Source organism: Plectropomus leopardus, chromosome 4 (assembly GCF_026936395.1).
Source record: "Plectropomus leopardus strain MGB_pleo_1.0 chromosome 4, ASM2693639v1, whole genome shotgun sequence".
In the NCBI taxonomy this organism is placed as follows: Eukaryota; Metazoa; Chordata; class Actinopteri; order Perciformes; family Serranidae; genus Plectropomus; species Plectropomus leopardus.
Window position 1 is genome coordinate 8776370 of NC_142179.1, and position 20903 is coordinate 8797272.

Here is a 20903-nt window from a genome sequence, read left to right on the forward strand (position 1 = left end):
AACACACACAAAAAAAACTGAAGACATCATCTGAAAAAAATACTTAAATATTATTAATTATCCAAAATAATTATAAATATATAATTATAATAATTATAAATATAGTTTGGCTTAAGAAGATTTTACCAAGCTTTTTAAAAAACAATTTACTAAATTATCAATTTGTTGCAAATCACTCACTGCCTTTTTCCTCAAAGAAATCAAACTATTTTGCTCAGGATTTAGAGTTTAAATACTTAGGAAAGGCGTCTGAAGTGATATCGATCCAGATTGTAAAGGGGTAAAGGATCATTTTAAGAACAATTTGTCAAAAAAACAAACATTGTCTAATATATCATTATCAAAATGCTTTAAGCCAATATTAGAAATCCACCATCTGTCAGGCTCTGGTGGTTCTTTTTTTATTTTTTTATTTGACTTGTTAAGTCATTTGAGGTTGGTGGTAAATACTCGTTCACATTGTGACCCTCCACTTTCATAACTCTTTAACATGTTGCAGTTCAACTGGTAGCAGAGCCGTTTTGCACAGACAGCGACAGGCACAGTCGACCCTGTAATCTGTTTCTGAATCTATTTGGAGCGTACTTGAGCTGAAAACAAAGTGCTCTCCTCTCCCAAACTGTACAGGCCACACACCTTGTGTATAAAGCAGTGTCAGTGTGCAGTATTTAATCTTGATTTATGTACATTTCGTTCTCTGTAAATAGTACCTTTATATATTCATTCATTTGCGGTTTTGTTTTTTGGTCTCTTCTGTGTGATAAAAAGTGAAAGAGGACTTGAACTATTTTTGCACTAAGCTCTGCGGAGATGTGTAGAGCATATCGGCATGACCCTTTAATCTGAAGCTGTACAACACGGTGGACAGTATTCAATCATTCCTGTGAAGCAAAGACAAGTCAGACGTGCAGTAACATGTCATGTTCTGTTGTTTTGGTTTAGCTTGGAGCGTATTTTGGCGAGTGCCATTCTTATTTAGTTGTCAAAGAAGATGAAGTAATCTCAGATGGATTTCTCTTTGAAATTTGCCAATGTTTTTTTTCTTTGAGGAATCAGCATAAGCTTTTTTTTATGTTTTAAAGTCTGTATTTTGCCCCTCAGAAGTGTCAGTTTACAGGGCAGGAGAGCTGAGGAGTGAGAGCGTGAGCGACCCCGATGGAAGATACGATCGTTGTGCTGATTCATTCATTAACATCTTCCTCGGTCCTCGCTCCTGACGAATCTTAACACTCCACAAAGAGTTCACGACTGTCCGTACTTACAAATACCACAAGGGGCATGTAAACACTAAACAGCATGTTTTGATATACAAGCTTGCCAAGAACGATACGTTTTGTACATTAAGCGGGACGTTCACTGGGACGTCCCGCTGCTAGAGAAAACCATAATCCAGTCAACTGCTTGCAAGTTGGAGCCATTATTTGATACTGTGTATTTATATGAATGGAACATGCATGTTGTGTCCAGATGTTATCAGAAGCCTACGTATTATGTTTACCTCCACTTTATGTTTTTAAGTCATTGTCAAAACGGGGTTGATCCATTTTGTACTATTTCTAATGAGAAGCGAGTGTACTTCTCCACATATAAAATATGAACAAATAAATGCTGCATGCAGCCAGATACAACGAATGAAAAGATCTTTTTATTTCTTCTCAGATCGTCGTGACAGCTTTATGAAGATAAGGGCCAGTCACATGAAGATAAATGTGTCATTTTTTTTTATCAGTGCTATTTTTCAAGTAGTATAAATATTGAATAATAATCTTAGAAAAAGAAGAGATTAGCAACTTAGACAACATTTGCAAGGAATTAGATAAAATTTATAAGAAAATTTGAATAAGAAACAAAAATGATATATAAATACAGTTTTCTGGGGATAATATCACATAATAACCCTTGTAGCTAATCTGGGCATTTTTTGGTCACCTTTTACTTCCACTTCTTGCCAAATTGCTCATTATATTTTTCTCCCAATTTTTCAAAAGAAATCCAATCAATTTTCTCAGGTTTCAGGGGGTTAAATACTTGTGAAAAGCGTCTGAATGCAGCACAAAAAAACTGATGTTGATCCAGGTGTTAAAGGGTTAAGGGGAGAGTTTAACATTTTGGGAAATGCATATTTTCGGACAGATTCTACAGTATAATGATTTCAGTTTATAATACATGTTAATATACTATACTAATAATATAACACCAGAAATTCTGCCTTAAACAGGATTCAAAATCAATGCTTTTTGAGACAATTTTAAGATCTTTAACTATATTTAAGACTAATTTTTGGATGATCTTTTTCTTATTCGGGCATTGCAGAAAAGTGTAATAGTAGTATATGTGATCAAGTGCAAAAGTAGATTGTATGTAGGAATATTAGAGTTATTAGAGTTTGGTTAATCTGCATTTTATTGACAGGGAAGTGCAGGTTTTAAGTAAAAAGACAGGATTAGGTATGTAGGTATACAGACTCATTTTAACAGAGATTGATGAATATAATTAGAGATATTTGTGGCAGGTAAAACCTCACAAACTCAAATTCAAGACTAATGACTTTTAAGAGCTAATATTTTAGAGATTTTAAGACTTTTTAAGGACCTGCAGACACTGTGTTAAAAAAAAATAACCAAATAGTTAATCTCACTGCTGAAGCAGCAAAATTTCAAACATGGCATTAAAAAAAACAAAAAATAAACTTGTATATGTTAACAACAGCATTATTTAACATTACTCGCCACACCTAATGCTCGGTACATTTAAAGGTTCAGACCCAGGTATACGGAGGAAACACTCGAACCTCCCAGATCTAGCATCAATGCAGCACGAGGAGGCAGCGCAGAGGTCAAATAAGATGCTATTGTATTTTGCATGATGGGAAGTGTAGGAAAATTATCGGATTTTTGGCACTTGACCCAAACCAGAGACTATAAATTGGGGTATCTTGGCCTGTGCTGGTTTTAAAGGGACAGTTCACCCCAGAATCAAAAATACAAATTTTCCTTTTACCTGTAAATCTATTTATCAATCTAGATTGTTCTGGTGTGAGTTGCTGGTTGCCGAACCGCAGAGATGAGCAGAGGGAAGCATCTACTCATGGACGAGACGACGTGTTCGTGACAGATTAAGATGTAAGCATTAATAGCATCCTTCTCAGCTGAGCTGTGACAGTCGTAAGTAGATGCAGACGTCTGTGCACAGAATTACGGTCAGCTAGTGTAGTTCGGTAGAAAGAATCTCTTTCTAAACTCCTTCGGTAGTTCTGTCCTGACGCCGCTGCTTGTTGACGTGAACCTGCTTCCACCTCTCTCTGGTCCACCGCCCGTTGTTCTGCACGACTTCGTGCAGCAGGTCCATGAAGGCGTACTCGTTGCCGGACAGCAGCGTTTCATCATCTGGCGAGGCGCCACCAGAGGGAGCCTTTGGTGCCCGCTGTCTGCTCGTCACAGCTCGCTTTGACTCACTTCTGTGTTCGGCCCTGTTGCCGCTCCTCTTGGAGTTCTTGTGTGCAGGATTTTCTGCAGCTTTCAGGTCTTGATTGGGGCCAGGTTTGTCCTGATTCAGATTTCGGGTCTGTATCATGGTTTCAGGGTCCGTTGTTATGTTTTGTTCCTTTAGATGCTCTTCTCGCCTCGTGCCAGTTTGGGAAAGAGCTTCACTGACAGAGGTGGTCTCTTCATTTGGTTCTGAGGACTGAGTGTGTCCCAGTTTCATGGGAGCAACAGTTGTCATTGGAGGATCTTGTTTTGGAAGAATTTTTAAATCTTCTTTTAGATTTTTCTCAATTTCATCTTCCTTTTTGTCTCGGTCAGAACCAGACGGATGCTTTAACTCATCTGGAGACTTTGGTGTCCACGCAGTGAAGACGTCAGACCCTCCCTCCTCCTCTTCCTCCTTCATTTTACATCTTGCCTGCCACTGAACCGCAGTCAGAGGCCAGGTGGAGATCCTCCCCAAAACTTTTCCTGTCTGTGACCTTTGACCGTCAGTGGACTGTTGGTTGAAATCATCAGTTCTGGGTTTATCGTGGTTTGTACCGATGCTAAGATAAGGCACAGTGTCAGCAGGGGAGGGGTTTTCATCCAGACTTCTACCAGCCACAGATTGTTTAGCACTGTTTATTACATCAGCGGCGTTTGTGAGATATTTTGTCTCAATACCTCCATCTACTTCATTTTTATTTACCAGCTTATGCTTTCCTTCAGCTTGGTTTTCTGCATCTTTCAACTGAGTATCTGTCTCAGTTTGTGAAATCACTTGATCTTTCACAGGAGCACAAAAAGGAGACGTAGAGAGAATAGCATTCGCTGACTTAGCTCTGACTCCAGTGAAGGATGTCCTCCATCCCGTCTCTGAGTCCCAGTGAGCACGACTCGACCTGCTGTCGTCTTTCGACTCGTTTCTGTTTCCTTCTGGACGTCCAGGCATCACTGTTTTGTTGCAGCGTTTCCTGCGATGCAGCAACGCCAGGAAAAACACCACGAACAGGAGCAGAGACAGGACCACTGCAAAGGAACAAATTGGAATATTAATTTTTAAACATCTGATATTTTATATGTATATATTATAATATATTATAGTAATATATATCATAATATAATTATAATTATTTTTCAACTGAATTTATTGTCTTTCTTAACAAACAAAATAAAATACATTGCAGTCAACTCCAACAAACAGCTACACCCATACACAATCATATATGTATGGTAAACAAACAAAAAGACAAACAAAAAAACAGGAATGAATTGAAAAAAATAATAGTTAAAAAAATAAAATAAAAAAAAGAAATTGGTGGAGGGGAATGCTACAGAAATCTGGTCCCTAATTCCTTTCCCTTATATCCTTGTTAGGGCTAAAGGACCCCTCTAATTCTTCCCTGAAGATGTAAAGTGGTTGAAATGATCAATAAAAGGTTGCCAGATTCTGTTAAAAATGGTCCCTTTTTGCTTTTTCAGAGATAATTTGAACATCTGATAATATTTTTCAGTAAAATCAAACATAACCCTGCAAAAGAAAATCCAAACATACCTATCACAACGACGAGTGTGCAGACAATATTTGTATCTGACGATGGTCTGATGATGGACGTTTCTGGAAGGAACAACAGACACATGAAGCAAAAATTAAAGTTAAAAAAAAAGTTCAAATAAGACAAGAAGAACCAGGCGTACCGGTGTGTGTAGACGTAGTTCTGGGCAGCTCAGAGGGTTTAGGACAGACAGATGTCTCTGTCACGGATGGACGTGAGGTTACATAAGTTTCTAGAAGGAACAAAAGACAAGTGAACCACAAATTATAAAAATAACGACTGGGACATTTTGTGATTTTTGTTTTTTAGAGGTTCAAATATAAAAATATGAGAGCAACCAGGCTTACCAGTCGTTCCAGTGGGTGTAGATGTAGTTTTAGGCAGGTCAGAGGGTTTAGGATGGACAGAGGTCTCCGTCAGCAATGAAGGTGAGGATGTCATGGAAGTTTCTGAAAGGTACAAACAGAAACATGTAACACAAATAATATAAATGTTCAAAGTTGCTAAAGAAAACAGAATAAACAAAGAGATAGAAAGCTGCTCAGTCTTCTGTCTTATTTTAATAACAGAAAATGTTTGAGTTTTTTTTTTAATGTGCACATGAATAAAGGTCGCCATCAGAATCAGAAAACTTTGATCATCTTTTATTGCTTTTATTCTGACATTAAAAACTTTATCCATTCATTACTTAAACTGCCTGATGAGATCTGCCTGTTTTACTACTTTTCAGTGGGTAAATCAGGTGGTGAGTGTACCTGAGGTTGCTGATTCAAATCTTAGCTGGACAGGTAACTTTTGAAGGCTACTGTCTGAGCTGGTGCTAAATTAAACATTGAAATACATCCATGTACGGGGCAGCATTCATGGATGGTATAGCTTAGTGGATAAAGCAGGTGGTTAGTGTGCATATGTCAGCTGTTTCGAATCCTATTCGGAACAGGCAGTATTTGAGTTTTATGGTATAAATAAAATACAATATCAGCTGTTTAACTGACTGCTCTGCTGAAGTCGACGATGCCGCGCTTTGCAACGAACACTTAAAACAAACACCAGTCCCAGAAAAGACTCGAATCTACGATCTCCGTGTTGTAAACCAATGTTGTTCTCCACAGGGCTAAATTTCAGGGCACCTCACACAAAAACTCTTTAATTTATATTTATACCTGCATCCGTGGTGTTGTCTGTTAAATTAGTTTATCAGCTTGTACTTTATTTTATTTATACTATAAAAGTCAAAACACACCTGTCCCAGGAAAGATTCTAACCAGCGACCAATAGAGTAAAACTTGCATCACAAATTCACTGTGCCAATTTGATTTAGATCAGGATCAGCAGTCTGTTGAAAACTCGACTGATATATGAGACAGGCCGATAATCAACCAAGTTTTTGGCAGGGAAAATTCAGTATCGGCAGTGACGTCTGTCGAAATCCGACTGATATGTGAGTAGTTAGTTCCTGGCTGGAAAAAAATCCTCATTCATTATATGAAAATTCAGGAGCCAGCAAGGAGAGGAATGTGTGTTTTTAAGAGTTTTTAAGTGTTACTTCCAAAGTACAATATAGTTGATTTCAGCAGAGCTGTCAGTTAATCAGCCTTTATTTTATTTTATTCATGCCATAAAAATCATATCACACCTGTCCTGAAAAGGCTCGAACCGCGACCACGGAAGTGAAAGGTGTAATCATAATCCTCCATGTCAAACTGTAACATTATAATATAGGTCATAACTCCATTTAAATTACTGTCAGCACTTCTTTCGAAAACTTAACTTAATTTATATATGAGTCAGGCCAATAATCGACTAACTTCTTGGCTGGAAAAAATCCTTATTCATGACATGAAAATCCAGGGGCCAGCAAGGAGACAATTGTGTGTTTTTTAAGAGTTTTTAAGTGTTCCTTGCAAAGTACATCATGGTTGGCTTCAGCAGAGCAGTAAGTTAATCAGTCTATATTTTCTTTTATTCATGCCATAAAAGTCATAAATCACTTGTCCCAGAAAAGACTTGAACCTGCAACCTTGTGCATGGAAACCTCACCTACTATCCACTACCCCAAATCCCCAGACACCACAAGTGTGACGTTCAGATCAGACCAATATCGGCGGTGACGTCTGTTGAAAATTTGATTGTATATATGAGTCAGGCTGATAATCAAAGTTCTTGGCTGGGAAAATTCAGTATTCAGTATATGAAACTTTGGGAGACAAGGAGACAATTGTCTATTTTTTAACTGTTTTAAGTGTTTGTTGCAAGGTAGGTCATCACTGAGTTACATCAGCAGAACAGTCAGGTATGTTAGCCGAGATTTTAATTTTATTTATGCCAAAAAAATCTAAACATCCATGTTTCTGATGGGATTCAAACCACTGACCTCATGCACACTAAGTACAGGTTTTACTCACTGAGCTAAACCTCCGAACACTTCCAGGGTTTCACTTTCCATTTAGATCAGTATCAGCAGTAACTTTGAAGACTCAGGCCAATAGTTAACTAAGTTCTTGGCTGGGAAAATTCAGTATTCAGTATATGAAAATTCAGGAGACAAGGAGACAAATGTGTGTGTTTTTTAACTGTTCTACGTGTTTGTTGTAGGCTACGTCATCTATGTTTATTTAAGCAAAACAACGTTTCAGTTTTGCTTAAATATTTTCTCTAAAATTTTTGCCTGCCTCACACCAAATGACTTTTCAATTGATTTCAGTTGCAGACACATTTTCAATGTTGCCGTATAGTCTGATTCTACTGGTGCAGAAATCTAAAACTAACCCGACGTGTCGTTTTTAAATGTAGGTGTAGTTTCTGTTGGGAGGAGATCAGTAGGTTTGGCTTGGACAGAGGTTTTTGTCTCTGATGCCAGTCGTGATGGAGGAGTTGCTGCAGAGAACAAGAGATACCGCAAATTTAAATAAAATTCAAGTGGTAAAGACTTCTAAAAAAACAGAAAAAGGGAAAAAAGAAGCACGTGTACCAGTGTGTGAGGACATTATTACAGGTGCATGAGTGGGTTTGGGGTGAACAGGGGTTTTTGTCTCTGAAGTTGGCCATGATGAAGGTGTTGTCACGACTTTTGCTGGAGAGAAACACAGACACTGAGCACAGATTCCCTGATCGTGAAGAATTTAAAATATAAAAACAGAAAGTGAGAAAAGAAGAAGCACCAGATGTGGATGCAGGGACTGTTGTGAGGATAACAGTTGTTGATGGTGGCGTTGGCGGAGGTGATGTCACACACACAGACACGTTCCACACAGGTCGACCCTTCAGAGACGAGGGACTCTCGCAGGTCACGTCCATCTGTCTGTCCAGCAGAGATCTGCGTTGGAGATCTGAGAAGAGAATCAGCTTTAGGTTTCTGGAACGATTCATCGATATTTGTCTACATTATTCATTCACAAACCTTTCAGGAAGTCTACAAAGTCCGCAGCTCCACACGAACAGTCCCAGGGGTTCCCGTCTAGTCTGATCCTGGTGGAGTGGAGAGACCTGAAGACCTGAGGTGAGACCTGAGTCATCCTGTTCTCAGACAAGTCCAACTCTGCCAGGTGGGTTTGGGAGTTAAAAACATTTGGATCGATCGTCCTGATCCTGTTCTTCCTCAGACTGAGCCTTGTGAGGTCAGTGAGTCCGCTGAGCATGAACTCATTCAGAACTTCGATCTGGTTTTCTATGAGGTTGAGCTCTCTGAGGATTTCAGGCCGAACAAACCAGTTTGGGTTAATCTCTGTCAGGAAGTTCTGGTTTAAACTGAGATTTGTGAGGCTCTGGAAGGAACCGAAGGCTCCCTCAGCGATCCCGGTGACACCAGCATTGTCGATCCTGAGCCTGGTTACAGAGGAGAGGCTGTCGCTGCGGAGCACGGTGGAGTTTATCTCCCCGACGTCATTCACGGCCAACACCAGAGATGAATAACCAGGGCTGAAAACTGAGAGCATAGTGTTATGATTAGGACTACACACTTTAAAATCATGAACTGCAACACAACAGCAGTTTTCACATGAAATCAGTTACTTGAAATCTTTTTCTTTTCTTTTTTTTATCTCTGCTGGACCAGTCGCTGGCTCCTGTGTTTCACCTTTACTTAGATCCATTGAAATGTATTTTAAATTCTTTTGGAGACTCCAAACTTTTCAAAGTCACTTCAGGAGAACTGGAAAATTTGGTTTTCCTCCAAAATGTAGCTGAAATGTTTAAACCACCTAAAATTTATTGTGAAAATCAATGGTTTTAGAGGTTAAAACTATCAAAACATTTAGTTATTTTACTGTTTACTCGTTTACAATTTTGTGGAACCAAAGTCATAACAACAGCTACTTGTTTACATCCAAACTATCCTTAACATGTTATTTAGTCCCAAATATTATGTTAAAAGAATATTTTTGGACTAATAACTTTTTAACTATTTTACACGTTTTTTTTTTCATTTTCACAATGAAGTAGTATAAACATTTCACCAACATTTTGGTTGAAATTCCCAATTTTCCAGCCTTGGAAAGTTTGGAATCTCCAATCAAATCTAAAATTAGATTAAATGGATTAGAGAAACATTTAGCCACAATGCAGGAACCAGTAAAAGGTTAATTACATTTTTGTAAAATTACCAACTGATTTTTAAATTATTTTTAGATTTTATTTATTTAACTCATTATATTCAGTAACAATGCAGATGTTAGGTGAGTGCATTAAAAGGAACCTAAATGTCTCACTAATTTTGAAAACTAGTAATTTTGTGGCTTGACTGGAAAAAATGAAAATCAACCGATAAGTAAGAGATCATGGGATGTTTAAGGAGTAAATATTCCTAATTTAAGGAAGATAAAACCTGATACATGTAGTGATTATGACAGATCTGTCTCACTGGATAAATAAACTTTATCCATTTTTGTGCCTGTGCTGCCTTCTGGTGGTCATTATGTGCAACGTACATCACCAGGTTTTAACTTTTAATATGTATGCTTCGAAACCTGAATTGACACCAGTTATCTTGCGCTGCGTTCAGTCGCCTTCAACAAGTTATTTAACCCTTGGACAACTGAGCACATTGCTTATTCTTAAACAAAAAGATCTCCCTCTGCAAGGATCTTTTCCATAACACTGTTAGACTCCTGTCAGTGGCAAAAACACACTTTTAGTGGACATGCGAACATGCAAGAGTGATTACATTGCTGGACTCAATACTGGTCCAAAATAACATATTTTTGTTCCCATTAGTCACTTGGACACAACAACATTGGAAAATAGGGTACAGTTTGAAAAATATATACATTTTTAAATAGATTTTTGGAAAATATATTTCGTTCAGACTTTTCTAAAGTTTTTATAAAGCTGTAGTAAGGATGAAATATACATCTGAAGACATAAATTAAAGGCAAATATCAATGCAATGTATCTGACTTTAAACTTGAATGCAGTAAAATATTAAGTCCTCACCTGTTGGTATTTTTGTGCAGAATAAAACGGGTCCCTCTTCAAAACAAGAGCAGCTCAAATGCACGTTCACCAGCAACAAAACGAGACCAGCCGCAGCTGTGGAGAAACAGAAAAATCAGATTAACTTCAACATTTCATCAGTTCTTACACATTTATTTAAACAGGAAATATGTGCACTTACCCTTCATGATGACTGATCTGATCTTTGCTGGCTGCAGGTCTGCACCTCGGACTCTACCTGATGTGACAGTTTACCAAGTTTGGAGGTCTTGTGACCACCTGAACCAGCAGGTGTGGAAGAGAAACACTGTTGTCATAGCAGATTAGAGTTTGCCATGGATATGAGCGCTGGCGTTGAAGACGCTGTTCCAGTTGGGTGGCAGAGTGCGAAGCAGTTTAGCACCAGGGGAGGCCTGAAGGTGTTTTGACCACTTAGGTTGCTGAATTAGAAACCCAGTGTCATGCTGGATGAACCATTTTCCCTCTTTGCTTTAAGAGGATTCACACAACTCTTTGATAAAAGTGTTAACTGATAAATGGGAAGAGAAATTAACATAGCAGTGAAAAGATGCAACATCGCCTGTTGTGACCACAATGTGAAAAACAAAAAAAATCTTTGTGTGACATTGGTGAGCTGTTGTGCAAAGATTAAAGCTACAGTTGGTAACTTTAATAAGTTTTTGTCATCTTTTCTAAAACTGTCACTACATCCACACACTGTTGCAAAAGGAATTTTATCTATGAAAATAATCGTGTTCGTCTGCCTCTTTATTGTGCGTCTAATGGCATTTACTAGAATCTATAATCGCAACTACTGGGAAACAATCAAAGCGAGGAGTGTCTGAGGATGAGGCTGGTGAGTGAATATCGCCTGCTGAGGTGATATTTTTGCTGAACATGACCAGTGCCAGATGTGATGCACATAGTAGGTTGCTAATAAATACAGCAAAATAGGGCGTTATTTTCCATTTTCCTCTCTGTGCCTGTCTTCAGACTCCCTGCCAGCCAGCCAGCATCTTTCACATGGGGCAGTTTTGGCATTTTTTATGGTCAATATCATGCATGATCGGCAACAATCAATGTCTCGACAAATATTTTTTTGCTATTGGTTACGGCTGCGACTTCACAGGTCAGAGTTCACAGAAGTTTAAAGATGCAAATTAGCAAATTTGCTTTGCCACCGGAAGCAAATGTTTTTTGCCGGTCCCTTTGCTCGTGAAACGCAGTCACACTCTCAAACTAGGCGGTGCTGATCAAATATGAATCCATGAGAAAGTTTGCTCTGACTGGTGGGAGATGTTTTGCTTGTTTCCAACATGGTGGCCAGGTCACAAATGTTTGCATTTTAAAGCTAAACAGTACATTAAAATACATTTCTGAAAACATTCGAGGTGGCAAATAGGCGACGCAGTAACAGAATCTTGGTTCATATTTGGTCAGCGCCACCTAGTTTGACCGTAGCTAACGAGGGTGACTGACAACTGACAGCTGCGTTCAAGATTCCTCGCTTCTGACGTGCGGTTGATTGTTTCCTTTGGAAGCAGAGAAACATGATCTTTTTCACAGATTATTTGTCCAATGTACTACTTTCAGGATTTAGTGATTTACAGCAAATATTACAGAAAGCTATTTTTATGAAAGTTACCAACCACAGCCTAAAAGTCAGTGCGGTGTCTAAAACTAGCAAAAAAACAAACAGTGGAGTCTCACAAATGGACAAATGAGAGCCATGAGAAAAGAATAAAAATGAAAAATGTGACTTTTATTCACTTGAAATTTATTCTGTTTCAGTGCTTCCATTTTTAAAATAAATAGATGGCATGGGATCAAAGATAAAATCAACAAGGATGAAAAGTACACTAGTGTAACAAAAAAAAGTGGTGACCAAATGCCAATACAATCTTTTAGTTAACAAAAATACACTGGCATACAATTAAAGATCCGCCACCTCCTCCTCCACCAAAAACAAATGCAGCAAACGAGAAATCAAGTATTCCGTTGTTTTTGGAGACAGCAGTAGTATCAATATCAGCGGAGGCCTTCAGCGTTACATGTCAGTACTAAATCTTAGTGTTTGGTTTAGTTTTAACAGCAGTGTTCTCAATTAGTTTTTACGCCTGTTTAAAATGTAAAACTCCCAAACAAACAGAAAGTAAAGTGCTCGTGCAACACTTCAGGTTGTTCTCGAGGCCAACAAACGGTTTCTAAAAAAGCACTTTGATTTTTTAAAGACAGAGAGAAGAGAGACGATGTGGCAGTGTTTGTCAACACCTTGGAGGAATGTTCTTTAATGTTAACTGAACCACAGTCCCCCGCCCGCCCGCACACACAAACCCCTTTGTGAATATATCAAATACTGTCATTCGAAGCGGTTACAGAGCGAAAACACCCTTCACAACAAGAGTGTGCTGCTCTCGTGGATAAAGATGGGACAGGCCGACAAAAACACTCAGGGAGGGAAGGAGAAGGGCGAGTTTAGGGAGTTACATTGCATGAAAGAAGCCGTCGACAAGTGTTCATGAGTGCACCTTTATACAGGACAATTCAAGAGTGCCCAGTGGAGAGAAAACACAACTAAGCTCTAAACATCAGAGAATTCCCGTTATGATGAAAACACATAACATCAGCTCAGACTCTATACCACATTGCTTTAATCATAATAAAAATTTAAAAAAACAAAAAAAGCGAAAAAAACAAAAACAAAAAAAGCATCATTTCTGTACCAAAACCTATCATTCGCCCTCTTTTGACACCCTTGAGAAAAAGGATGTTATTGACAAATAAAAGTATTTAAAATGACCGTCAATTTCTTTTTTTTTCTTTTTTTTTTTTTTTGCTATACACATATCCAGTGCTACACGATCAGCGTCTAGTTTAAAAAGCGGTTGAATAAATAGACGATAGTACCACGATGCGTGAAAGGCCAACGGATGTCGAAGGGAGACCTGAGGAGCTCCCCCGTGACAAAAGAAGAAGACAGTCAAGAGCAGCAGGATTTTTTTGTGTGTGTTTTTTGGAGATCCCTGGTGAGGCAAAATCGGCAATGCCAGCCTGATTCGACAGATTCGACAGTCCACGCAGGAAGAGATTGTTGTTTTGTGTTGGGACAACAGCGGCCCGACAATCATAAAGGGTTAGACAAAGGTCCCTTGTTTCGGATTTTCTGAAAAGAGCAACAGAATTCCTCCCAGCGTCTCCTCCTCTTTTCCAAATGTCCGAAGGAGAGGCGGAGACAAGGAAGGACTTTAGTGCTGCAGCTGAGCTCTCGACCATGACAGTGCTGAACTAATAAATACTTCATGTAAAAATGAACATCCACCACATATGAGAGACAGGAAGAAAAAAAATGCCACGTGCTTGAGTTGTGGTCGTCGTAAAAAAAAACAGGAGCCGGACCGAAAGACACCCGAACAGATCGCAGAGAGATCACGGGGGAGAAGAAGCAAATTCAGCCGGCATTCCTCTTTCTGTTGCAAGCACCAGTCCCTCAGACCACCTGTGACACACACACGCATACACACACACATACCTTTTCCCTTGTTTCTGCCTGGGTCCACCTACAGAGGACCACATGCCCATAAATGTGTCCTCTCCAGAGTAGGTTTCATGGCGGTGAGCTTGGCTGTGGGCATCAATCAAAGCAGTCTGTTTAGGAAACAAGCATGATGGGGTTAAGATGATGATTTGGATGACAGAAGGGTTTAAAATCTGCTATTTCCCGCTTTTCTTTGGCACAGCACTTCTCTTGGCCTGCCACAGGTGGTTGTGGATGGTCAGGGCGTCCACGCTGACTGACACAGTCTTGGCGGGGATGACGGTGAACTGCTTTCGGTCGGAGCTGTACTTGTACAGCTTATCGATCATCTTCTTGCTGATGCTCTTGGGTCCCGTTCCGGTCAGCTTCTGGATCTCTTCGGTGTCGGGGAAGTACGAGTAGAGCGCCCGGAACTGGCAGCCACCGTCCCGAAACAGGATCATCAGGTGGTTAGACTCGCACTTCTCCAGCTCCTAGTGGGGACAGAGGTTAAACAGAAGAAAGAAAAAGTTATTTAAGGAATAACTAAAATGATCATTTGTATATTATTTACTAACCTTGTGTCAGAGTCCCGCACTGGGTCAATTACCCCCAAGAATAACAGAAAAAATGCTGTCTAACAGATGTATAATAGTTAAATAAATTCACGAGTATGGGCATGGGTAAAAATGAACTAAATGCAGGCAGTAAGGGGGTGAAAATTAAAATAATCACAGGTGCCTGAGCTGGCTGTGTAAACAGTTCGCAGCTTCTGCCTGATATGATACCTGTATCAAACACGCAGAGGACGTTCACTCCTGATCCGCCGCTGACTGACAGCAATGGGGCAGTTACTCTTTGGACAGATGATTACTGTGAACTCAGTTACATTTTCATCACTTTCATCACATCATCAAGTGGGAGATGACTGAACGAGTTCCTTGCACATCTGTATGAGACAAAACATTACGCAAAACAGCGTAATGGTGTGCTTCAGCATCTCCAACACATTCATTTATTTGTGGCGGCCCACCACAATATCAGCATCTGCCGCCATGTTTTGATTTTATGTTATTGGAGCTGGACAGTTCATGAGGAGTGCTATTGAAATATATGTACCGTTCAGTTATTCACTACACTGGGAGCGCAGAGCGTACTCTGGGCACAGACGGAGCAGCTGAATGTTGAGAAACACTGTTGAGTGAGAGTAATACTATTACTAAAAAAAATAAAAAATTAGGGTTCAGTATCTTGCCCAAGGATACTTTGACATGTTGACTGGAGGAGCTGGGGATCGAAACGGCAATCTTCAAACTAGATGACGACCCACTCTACCTCTGAGCCACAGCCAGTTTATACCCCATAAATGTCCAGAAAGCTGTGTTTAACCTACACTGATTGTCTGCAAGGTCATGTTTCAGGTTTTGCCATTTTAGAGGAAATAAATCCTCATTGTACGAGTGGAGTTTACCACAATAATGTTCCAGTCATGTTGCCAAAAGATGAGTGTTGCAGAAGTTAGAACATGGTGAGTACAGTCAGATGTACTGGTCACATCCTTTTAACTGGGTGTAAAATTATAAGAGCAGAAGAAAATGATTAAATTGGTGCGTGTTTGGCAGAGAGCTGACCTCGAGGATCTGGTTCTTCTGAGGCTCATTGACTTTGCCAGCCAGGCAGCAGTGGGAGATTGCATTATGGATGATTGGCTTATTCGACTTGGCACTGGGCTCCTTGAATAGTTTGGGACCTGAATGAGAAAAGCTAGTTAGACCACAGAGGTATTGTGTAACAAATAGTCAGATAATTACAAATTAACTGCAGCTAACAAGTCTACACCAAACAACAGTCACAAATAACGAATATCCAAATATTGTGTTCTGAAAATTAAGACAGACAAAACTTGACTGGCCATGTTTACTGTGCGGCAACATATTGATCTTTTCTTCAATGATCAATGGATAACCGAAAAACACACCAGCAAGTCTGTTATAATAAAAAGAAAGTGCACTTACCAGTATATTCAGCCATTGACGTGATGGAGGATGCAGTGGAGCCGTTGTCCCAGTCTCTTTCTGCAGTTCGACTGTTGTTACGAGTGCCTGGAAACGACTCCACTGAGTCACAGCTGGAGGACATAAGGACAGGTGGTATCGGTTGAGCAGCAAGGTAAAAGAAAATACTATAAATACGTAAAATCTTAAACATAAGCAATGCATAGAATGTGTTAAAGCAAAAGCCCAAAAGCAAACAAAATATATATTTGTGTGAGTGATTTACCGCTGGGAGCCAGCCCCTCCAGAGTTGACACTGTCGGCCTCGTTGGTCGCAGCGGAGGCCAAAGACAGACTGGAGCCTGACTGGGCGTTGCTCAGGTTGTCAGCTGTGTGAAGCAGAGATTATTATTTAGTAAAAATACAGTGTCACCTTAGAAGCAACTGCTAAATACAGTTACTTGATCCACAGGACATACTCTATTTCAGGTACACACAATAACATGACTGAATGTATCTAATATCTTGTATGTCAAACTTGCCGTGGTTTTTTGTAAATATTGCAACTTAATGTTATGGATAAATTAAACGACAAACTCAAATGAGGACCAAAGGTGGAAAATCCTTGATTAAGTCAAGATAGCACGCCAGAGTGCAGGAAAATTGCATTTGCTATTTAGATCAGATTTTGTGGACAGACAGTCCACACTGTTATTTATAAGTAAAAAGAATTATCTGTGTGCCCAGACATCACCAACCGATCTGCATGGGTTGCTGTGGTATTAACACAACAACTACATAGCAACACTGGTGACGCGGCTTTCCAACAGAGGCATGAAAAATATTAGTCCATCTTTTGACACCTAAAATTATTTTGGCGTCTGTCCGCAGACTGTTTTTCCTCATGTTGTCCTCTTTAGCGCTGTGTTGTAGCAGCATGGATCTCCTCAGCACTTCCATCACTCTGGGTTTGTCATTGTCATGGCATGTTGTGTTTAGAGACACTTTGAAATATGACTGGAGCTGCCAGAGCAGCTGGACTTAAATTCCTCTGTAAAAATCTAATTGAAACACATTTTAAACCGCCTCCAAATGTGTTTGGATCAGATTTACAAAAATAATATTTTATGTGTTTTTGTTTATTTGTTTCTTTGTTTTTTTTTGTCCAGACTTATTAAAATCAATCTGGACACAATTTGGATATACCAGAAAAATCTCCTTCTAATCACTTCAGTTATTCGATGGCGCCCTGAGCAATAAAAAAACTTAAATATATGGAATTTTGCATGAAATACTGTCTCTGACTTTCTCTACAAGTTTATTGCTTTATTTAATTGTTATTTGTGTGTAGTAGTTTCTATGATGTTAGCAGTGCCAGTCTTTGTTTCAGGCACAACTTCCATTATAAAACACTGAGGGAAAGCCAGAAAAAAATCCTCAACTACCTTCAGTGTGTCTCTATTTGATATTTAACCCAATATTTAATCTGAAGAAGTGCCAAGACACTGGTGCCAGAGACGAATCTCAGTCATGTTAGCATTCATGTGGTATTAATAACTGCAGGACATGTCATATTTGCAGTAAAATAACTGTCAGTAAGCCACTGTGCCCCACAGCTCAGCTGTAAGAAAAAAAAGCACTGTGCTGAGACATGTAAAGAAAAATGTAACAGCTCAATGTCAAACCAATGATCTTACGTGTGGAAGAGCACTTTGAGAAAGTATCGCTGGAGGATTCCTCTCTGAAGACGGACTTGGGTCGGTGTTTCTGCTTCGGTTTGGGGGTTTTGGGCTTCACGAGGCCTTGTTCCTCAAACATCTCCTGCTGCTTCCTCCGCAGGTACTCCTGCTTTATCAGCTCCCGCCGTGTCTTCTCCTCTTCTTTACGCAGGCGGTCCTCCTCGGCCTTCCGTCTAGTATTGGAACAAAACAGCTGAATTTAAGCTGTTGTAAGTCACTTGAGGTGGGAATCACAAGATGCCCCCCGATACAATAGCATCATGATACTTAAGTCAAAATATAATATTATTGTAATTTTAAATTTGTTACAATATACTGAGTATTACGATAACATGTATTACTAGATATTAGAATTTCTCTTTTCAACTACACACTAGTTAGCCAACATTTTTTTTTAAATCACTCAGTCACTTTTATTGCAGCAAAATGTATCTGGTGGACTGAAAAAGCATTTGCATTATCTAATTTTTATCATGAAAAAATGTACATTTGGCACCCATGTATTGATACAATATTGCCGTGCAAAATATCACAATACTATGCTGTATATATATTTCCATCCTAGGCCTATAAGTTACCTGGCTTCATCTCGTTTCAGCTCTGATTCGGCTTCTAGTTGTTGTTTACGCAGTCGAGCTTCCTCAGCTTTCTTCTGCTGCTTGAGCAAGAACGCTGCTCTCTTCTTAGCAAGCTCATCCTCTGCCTTCTGCTCGTCCTACAACATGAAAACAGGAAGCTTTAGTTCACTGGAAATATAGAACTATGTTGATCATCATAAAATACATAAGTTTTAACAAGTTATTACTTTATCACCATCGGTGTAAAAAAATGTGAAATACCTGTAAAAAATATGTATCTATATTTTCATGCAAAGGCATTACCTTGAAGAAGAAGCCCATGACGGACTTCTGCTCTCCGTCGCCTCCTTCTGTCGTCGTGTCCTGAGAAGCCTCCTCTTCCTCGGGGGCTTTCAGCTCCGACAGATCGACCTCAATCAGGTGGGATTTGTTGCGCTGCACCTCGTCTGATGGTATGTTTTCTTTCCCTGAACCGTCTGAAGAGTTGAGCTCAGACTCTCTCGGGGTGCTGGACAGGCACTCGTCAAAGGACACTTCTTGAGCAGCCATTACCTTCAGGTCCACTCGGGTCGGCAGACGTACGTTTGCCTCGTCATGCAGGCGGAAGTTGGCGCTCCGAATGTGGCCAGAGCCCGGCCTGTCGATTGTCTCTCCTACTATGGGGTTTCTGGGGCTGTCGGGCTGGTCGCTCCTGGGGGACCTGCCCCCAGCTAACTGCCTCGCATGTGGTAATGTCTCTGAGCCACTCTGGGTGGGGGTGAGGGTCCTGGAAGTCTGCCGGCTCTGCTCCTTCACTATTTTCAGCTCTGATGGCTTAGACCTAGAACTCCGGCCTGAGCTCAGCTTGGGGGGCTTCCTGGTGGGAGCGGTGCTGGTGCCGGAGCCGTGCTCCACAAAGTGAAAGCTTCCTCCCGCCTTTGCGTCACCGTTTTTGTCAACAGGAGGAGGAGGAGCTGCACCAGGGGGGGACTGTACATTCTGTTTCATTAACATCTCCTGCTGCAGTGACAGCTGCATCATCTGTTGCTGGATGCTGCCGATGGCTTCGTTCAACAGATCGATGGAGCGGCTGCACTCGTTGAGGTCCAACTCTTCTTCCAGATAGAAGCTTCCACTGTTCGCTTTCTTGTCTGCTTCTAAGGCACCAGGCGGGGCGGTCCCGTCCACCGCTTTGTCCCCTCTGAGGGCGTCAACACACATATCATCTTTACTTGATGGTGCTTTCTCCCCACCGAGCTCGTCTTTAGAGATGTCAGCTTTAAGTGGGTTGGGTAATGTGTCGCTCTTGCCTCCACCTTTCTTTACGATGTGCAGGAAAGCAGCCTTCCCCAGTTTCTGCCTCTGCCTCGCCGACAGCACTTCCATCTTCTTCTTCTGGTGCTCAATGGCACGTCGTTTCTCCTCCAGCTGCATTCGGAGCTGGACAATTTCAGAAGCAAGTACATTAGAACCACCGCTGCCATCGCCGCTTCGATTGCATCCTCCCAAGGGTGAGGAGGGGCTCTGGTCTCTTTTAAGCCTCCAGGAGGAGGCCAGGGGCCCGCTGCTCTCCGATCCATCTGGAGTGGTCCTTTGGGAGCTGGAGGCACTGGAGCGTAGGTCGTGGTTGCTGCCGAAGCGCTGCTGCTGGGCTTTGCGCTCTGCGAATGAGGTCATGCGTACACTGCCACTGGCCATGCTGCTGGCCTGGGAGTGACCGCTGAGGCAGGGGCTGGAGCGACCGCTGCCGCCATTCATGTCTTTGTCCTCGTGCTCTTTCACATTCATGTCTTCTTGGAGTTTGGCTGATTCTTCTTCTTCATCGTCTCCATTAAAGGCTTTCCTGGGCGGCCAGCTGGGGTCTTTAGTGGTGACAGCTTCATCCAGATCTTCCTCCTCTTCGTCCAGGTCTTCCAGCTCAGCGTCCAGACCCTGGCCAGACTTTGGTTCTTCAGAATCCGAGTGTAGGTAGAAACCCCCAGCTGGCTCTCTGGTCGAGGGGTCCACACTGCTGGTAACAGGGGGCCTAAAGCCTGCCTGACTCTGAGGAGGCTCCTCTGATAAGTCCGCCTCCTCACTCGGAGGAGTAAAGGTTTGGTTTAGGCCGCAGGGAGCTTTCCTTCGAACAGCTGACGTAGATCCATCTCCTCGGCGTAGTGAGCCCCTCCCTGAAGAGTGGGGCCCCTCTCCGCTCTCCTCCTCCTTGTTTAGGCATACAGACTTCTCTTTAGCCGTTTTGATCACGGCAGGCATCAGTGGTTCTAAGTAAAAGCTATCTGTTGCAGGTTTGGACTCAGAAGAAGGTCCCACTGCGGCAGTTGCTTGCATCCCGTCAACCCGCTTGGGGATGACGGGACCATCAGTCCTGGCAACTGCCGCCAGAGTTTCTTCCTCATCCTCAATGTTGACGTTGCCCAGGAGGCTGTGGCCATTGACTCTGCGCATGACGGCGGCCTGTGAAGGCGGATGGACAGAAGTCTGGTGTTTGGGTGTAACGTTGATGACGTTGGATGCCAGGCTGTCCTTACTTATGGAGCGAGCCAGACTTACACTATCGCCAGAAGCAATGTCGGCGTCACTGTCTGTGGCTGAATGAAACATGTAGGGGCTCAGTGTGGACAGCGGTCTGCAGAGAGAGAGAGAGAG

General features: G+C 41.2%; 2 protein-coding genes across 8 annotated transcripts in view; both read right to left on the reverse strand.

Moving 5' to 3' along the window:
• Window positions 1–1481: 1481 nt before the first annotated feature.
• On the reverse strand, window positions 1482–10738 carry LOC121944707 (uncharacterized). 2 transcript variants are annotated; one of them, XM_088076483.1, is made up of 10 exons: window positions 10635–10738; window positions 10454–10549; window positions 8424–8948; window positions 8185–8352; window positions 7995–8096; window positions 7793–7900; window positions 5371–5472; window positions 5166–5255; window positions 5023–5085; window positions 1482–4496 (listed from the first exon to the last, which is right to left on the reverse strand). In XM_088076483.1, the coding sequence occupies exons 1-10, from the start codon at window positions 10639–10641 to the stop codon at window positions 3235–3237; spliced, it is 2523 nt and encodes an 840-aa protein (XP_087932609.1). In that variant the 5' UTR covers window positions 10642–10738; the 3' UTR covers window positions 1482–3234. The 2 variants fall into 2 exon arrangements, with proteins under 2 accessions (XP_087932609.1, XP_087932610.1); XM_088076484.1 differs by lacking the exons at window positions 7793–7900; window positions 7995–8096.
• A 1456-nt stretch (window positions 10739–12194) lies between these two features.
• The window catches only part of camsap1b (calmodulin regulated spectrin-associated protein 1b), a 32444-nt gene continuing 23735 nt past the window's right edge, over window positions 12195–20903 (reverse strand). For all 6 annotated transcript variants that reach the window (XM_042487709.2, XM_088076488.1, XM_088076486.1 and 3 more), the window contains 7 exons: window positions 18582–20883; window positions 18279–18415; window positions 17659–17873; window positions 16248–16350; window positions 15983–16095; window positions 15599–15717; window positions 12195–14461 (listed from right to left, as the gene is read on the reverse strand). In XM_042487709.2, coding sequence (XP_042343643.2) covers window positions 14165–14461; window positions 15599–15717; window positions 15983–16095; window positions 16248–16350; window positions 17659–17873; window positions 18279–18415; window positions 18582–20883 — 3286 coding nt within the window. In that variant the 3' untranslated portion in view covers window positions 12195–14164. The remainder of the gene's footprint in view (window positions 14462–15598; window positions 15718–15982; window positions 16096–16247; window positions 16351–17658; window positions 17874–18278; window positions 18416–18581; window positions 20884–20903) is intronic.

Bases quoted from the DNA above. Each gene is read 5' to 3' on its own strand.
- LOC121944707 (XM_088076483.1), bottom strand. The intron at 7,901-7,994 runs GTACACGTGCTT...TGTTCTCTGCAG, and splicing joins AATAATGTCCTCACACACTG to CAACTCCTCCATCACGACTG. The intron at 5,086-5,165 runs GTACGCCTGGTT...TGTTCCTTCCAG, and splicing joins AACTACGTCTACACACACCG to AAACGTCCATCATCAGACCA.